This window comes from Primulina eburnea, chromosome 12 (assembly GCF_022965805.1).
Source record: "Primulina eburnea isolate SZY01 chromosome 12, ASM2296580v1, whole genome shotgun sequence".
Classification (NCBI taxonomy): Eukaryota; Viridiplantae; Streptophyta; class Magnoliopsida; order Lamiales; family Gesneriaceae; genus Primulina; species Primulina eburnea.
In genome coordinates, this window is record NC_133112.1 from 14,236,350 (window position 1) to 14,241,671 (window position 5,322).

The 5,322-nt window shown below is 43.6% G+C and overlaps 1 protein-coding gene across 1 annotated transcript; it reads right to left on the reverse strand.

The window, feature by feature from the left end:
• Positions 1-205: 205 nt before the first annotated feature.
• Positions 206-748, reverse strand: LOC140806673 (uncharacterized). Its single transcript, XM_073163222.1, has 2 exons — positions 550-748; positions 206-453 (listed from the first exon to the last, which is right to left on the reverse strand). The coding sequence occupies exons 1-2, from the start codon at positions 746-748 to the stop codon at positions 206-208; spliced, it is 447 nt and encodes a 148-aa protein (XP_073019323.1).
• Positions 749-5,322: the final 4,574 nt, after the last annotated feature.

A 5,322-nucleotide genomic window follows, 5' to 3' on the forward strand; every position in this document is an offset into this window, starting at 1 on the left:
TGGCCAGGACCTCTCTGTCGTGACCCACTGGAGCTCGACAAACTGCTCACTGATCTCTTGAACTGCTTGCTTCTAGCTTTCAAATAATCTTTCTTGCCATTACTACTGGTTCCACTATCAAATCGAGGAGGAGGTGGTGTAAACTGGGCGGCGGGCTGTGGCTGTCTCTGATTCTGAACACTATAGGAAGCTCCTCGCTGCCTAATCAAGCCAGCCTCTGCTCCTTTCGCTCTATTAGTGTATCAGAAAAGGTGTTGGGTCGTCCCGTGTTCACCAAAGTAAAAATGTCAGGGTTTAAACCATTGATGAACTGGTCCGCGACCGCTTCGTCATTTCCTGCCACATGTGGTGCAAATCGGAGCAAAGATGAAAATTTGGCAAAATACTCTTCTATGTTCCACTGCCCCTGTCTCAAGTTGGCAAATTTTGCCCCTTTGTCTTTCCGATAGGAGACTGGAAATAAACGCTGATAAAATTCATCTTTGAATACCTTCCAAGTAATATCGATCCCTCGATGCTCCAATGCCCTTTTCGTGGTAAGCCACCAACTCTTTGCCACTTCTTGTAACTGATGCCCAATAAGTTTCATTCTTCGTTCATCTGTATAAGCAAGAGATTCAAATAGCATCTCTATATCATCTAGCCAGCTCTCACAATCTACTGCAGTCTCCGTGCCCTTCAAAGTCGGGGGATGGAATGATTGAAACCTCTTCAATAACGTCTCCATAGGTGTAGCGGTCACATCCATCTGAGTACCGGACGTACTACCCTGTTCTGGAAGCCGGTTGTGGTATTCTTCTAGGCGGCATATCTGATTATCAAAATATTAGCATACAATCTATACAAGCTGTCTCAGCCCTCCTCTGATCATATACCTCTGATCTAGAATTGGTTCTGATTCAGGCTTTAAAATACATGCTGCAATCAACTCAGATAACAATACAACATGTAATAGGGAAATCAATAAATCATGCTAGCACATCAAAAGCAAGGAAGATTACTCGGTCTAGCCTGCTCATTCTATTCTATCTCAATCTACAGAACCTACGGCTCTGATACCACCTGTTGTGGGGACCCGGGCTCTAACTCAATTTTTTCTGGGATTAATTGGATCTTTTCTAATAAATATGGGTCAAATTTTTGCTTTTAATATCATAACAATTGTACATAAACATACACAAGCTTTATTTAACAATCATAAACATGTCTTGTTTGATTACTTATCTGCAAACTAGTGTTCAATACCAACTACAACTAGATGGAGTACATGTCTAAAACAAAACACTAGTTCTTCTTCAAAGCCTGTGATCTCCACGCTATCGTCCATCTCTCATCCTCTGCGTGACCCTGATCCTGTCCCACCTGTTGTTATGCACACATACAAATATAACAACAGCCGGAAACTCCGGTGAGAACGAATCCCAGTATAAAACATGTATACATGTATATACATAATCATAAAACATGAACATGCTATCATCATGAATAAAAGCAATAGCAATGGTTTCCATAATCTATGAAACCAAAGCAATATAAACATACCACTCAAATCAATTCATATCTTGACTCGACTCAAACTCTAACTCTAGGGATCCCGGTGTGAATAAGACGTCACTGTCTGTCACCTATCCTCCCAATCGGGGTAACGGTACGTTTTATTCCTAGATTTTGGTCCTGACTGTATCGAATGTCTACAATCTGAGGAAGTCAGCTCCTATGCGTCGATACCACCGAACATCTAGAAATTTGGCAAATCTGCCAATGACTTTCCTATCTCAAATGCTTGAATATAAATCTATAAACAAGACATAAACATAACACAATATAAACAACAACTAGTATGTGATTTTGGGAAACTCCAACCAAGTCTGATTCGAGTCATATCTCCCGAATTCACATGAATTATACCTTTCGTTGCCGTACAATTTGTGTCGTAGTTGAAGTCTCGCTATCAAAGTTGCCAATATAAATCTGAAATGGCATGTTGAGATGCATTCTATCAATTCATAATTCCAATCAATACACATTGGACTTAAAAATCAATCTCAGTACAAATCAACGGCATAACGGCATGATTTCTCGATACCGATCAACTCAACAAGAACATAATCAACATCACAGCTCATAATAATCACAATACCAAGCTAAAATACTATGATTCAACACCCTCTATTTTCGGCCAACATACTGGAATTTCATGCAAATTGCGTATAACATATGATAATCGATCCGTTTGCGAATATATGATGCATATAATCTCATGCACACATCAAAGAGTTCAAATCTTATTTCCTTCCATTCATAACTTGTAACACAGACTGAAACGTAATAGAACTTACGTCTATACAAAGCTTGTGACAAGAGGATCGATAATCTGAACTCGGATTACAATTCGCATAATTATATTTAACACAACCACCACTCAAAGCTATAAAGATGTTAAGGGAATTCTAGTTGCTTTGCTCTCGGTTCTCAGCTCAGGAAATGAAGAAAGAAGACTTTTGCTCGAAATATATATATACCCTGCCATGTGTCAGCTTAAGATGAAAAGGTGGATTTCTCGCTTGCAGCAGCGCGGGTGCGCTTAGCTCTCGACAGACCCTTACAAATTCTACAATCGACGATCGCAGGTGAGGTGCCTCGGAAACCGCGGGTGCGGTCTGGCTTCGCATAAAATTTCCTACCCTACTGGCCATCAACCGCGGGTGCGGTACATTTCTGGGCGCAATTGCGGTGTGGCTTCGGCCATACATCCTGAAATTCAATATAAGTGACCGCAGGTGCAGTATAAATTGGAGTGTAGGTGCAGTCTCTCATCCATGCCATATTCCATAATCGCATCTCAATTAGTGCCTCTCATTATATGTCATGCATACTCATATCTTCGAATATCACGTCAATGATGACTAATAAATCTAGTACCTCTCATTACATGTCATGCATTCTCATAGCTTCGAATATCACGTCAATGAAGACTAATAAATCTCAAGCCTTACAGTTGTGATCCTCTTGATTCTTGGAGTAGACGAGAATGTCGTCTATGAATACTATCACAAACTGGTTTTTAATAAGCGATTCATGAGATCCATGAAGATCGCTGGCGCATTCGTCTGACCGAACCGCATCACAAGGAATTCGTAGTGGCCATAACGAGTCCTGAAATCAGTCTTGGAAACATCAGCATCTTTCACCCTCAACTGGTGATAACCGGAACGCAGATCTATCTTGGAGAATATCGAAGCTCCCTACAGCTGTTCAAACAAATCCTCAATCCTCGGAAGTGGGTATTTTTTCTTCATTGTAACCCTGTTCAACTCGCGGTAATCAATAAAAAGCCTCATAGAGCCATCCTTCTTCTTCACAAACAAGACTAGCGCGCCCCGTGGTGAAAAACTCGGGCGAATGAACTCTTTGTCCAGAAGTTCTTGAATCTGCTTCTTAAGCTCTGCCATCTCTGTCGGTGCTAGTCGGTATGGCGCTTTGGATATCGGAGCCGTACCTGGCATAAGCTCAATAGAAAACTCCACCTCTCTCTCGGGTGTCATACCAGAGACGTCCTCAGGAGAAAAGTCTAAGAAGTCTCTAACAATCGGAACATCTGCCGCTGACTGACTGGGTGCCTCGGGGACAGATATAAAAGTTGCTAAAAACGCCCGACACCCTCTATGCATGAGCTTCCTAGCCTTGACATAGGGAATAATGCGCGGTAAAGGAAAGTACATGTCTGGCTCAAATAAGAGTTGTGTCATCCCAGGTGGTAGGACTAGAACAGATCTCCGCTGAAAGTCGATTAAAACTCTGTTCCTTAATAGCCAGTCCATCCCCAGAATGATGTCAAGCTTTGGCATCGCAGAACGATGAGATCCGCATAAACAAGATTTCCATGCAGCTCAAGGTCTATGTCTCGGATTACATTGATAGCTGCCATCTCCTCTCCTGAAGGCAGTACTACTTAATAGGCTACATCTAGCCCAACGATCTTGATCTTGAGGAAATTAGCAAAGACCTCCAAAATAAATGAGTGAGTAGCCCCTGAATCTATCAAGGCTTTCGGAGCTTACCCCGCTATAAAAATTCTCCCTGAAAGTTGGAACATCAAGCTGAACCCATAATCACAAGAACTAACTTATAGACATGCAAAGTCAAAGTTCTTCTAACTTAAATTCCCAAAATAATACTGAGTAGAGCATGCAATCCTACTGCAATTCTATGTTCAAAATCTTAACCTAAAACATAAAACCCCAAATATAAACTTAAAGCGTAAAGGTACCTATCATAAGCATGGTCCCCGGTTCGTCTCTGTAGCATGGAGAGCAAACACTCTGCCTTGGGTAGGCAGATTCCTCTGAGGGCACTGTGGCAGCAAGTGGTCTGGACTACCACACTTGTAACACTTCCCTGAGCCATACATACACGCTCCGGCATGGCGGCGTGTGCACTTAGAGCAAACTGGATGCTCAAAAGTCGTCGGGGCTGGGCGTCCCCGCTGCTGACCTCTGTTTCTTGGTGGGCCGTGGAAAGGCCTCTTATTCTGATGCTGCTGCTGAGGAGGAGGAGGGCGATCCCTCTCAATGTCAATCTGATCTTGCTCTGCAGAAAGAGCTCTGGAAACCGCCACTTCAAAAGTAATAGGGCCAGCCACCCTAACATCACGACGCAAGATCGACCGTAAACCCAGAAAGTGCCTCAGCTTGGCACCGACATCGTTTGCAATCAGGGGCACAAAATGACAGCCCCTCTCAAAATTACGGATGAACTCCGTAACAGTCAGCTCTCCCTGCCTCAGGGTCATGAACTCCCTGGTCAATCTAGAACGCACTTTGTCAGTAAATATTTGGAGTAAAATACCTCCGTGAAGCGTGTCCAGCTCAGTGTAGCCAAGTTCAGGGCTACTGCTCCTTCCCACCATAAGCGGGCATCTCCTCCGAATAAATAGGTGGCACATCGAACTCTGTCTGCATCTCCAAGCTCCATGAACTCGAAGATAACCTCGAGGGCTGATTCGAGGGACTTGATCCAGCCCTCGATAATCATGGGATCAGACGTCCCTGAAAACTCCTTCGGCCTCATCTTAATGAAGCGCTCATAAGTAGCCTCGGGCCCTGTCGGCCTGGTCGCCATAGCATTGTTCCCCGCAAATTGTGCGAAGAACTGAGTCATCCCAGCTAACATCTGTGCATTCATGTCCGGTGGAGGTGGAGGTGGCAAATCTCTCTCCTGCCTCTGCTCCTCATCGTCCTCTTGGCGAGGCTCATCATTTCTAGTGCACTCGAGAATGCGTCTAAGGGGCATACTGTTCCATACATATAACCCAAACGTAAC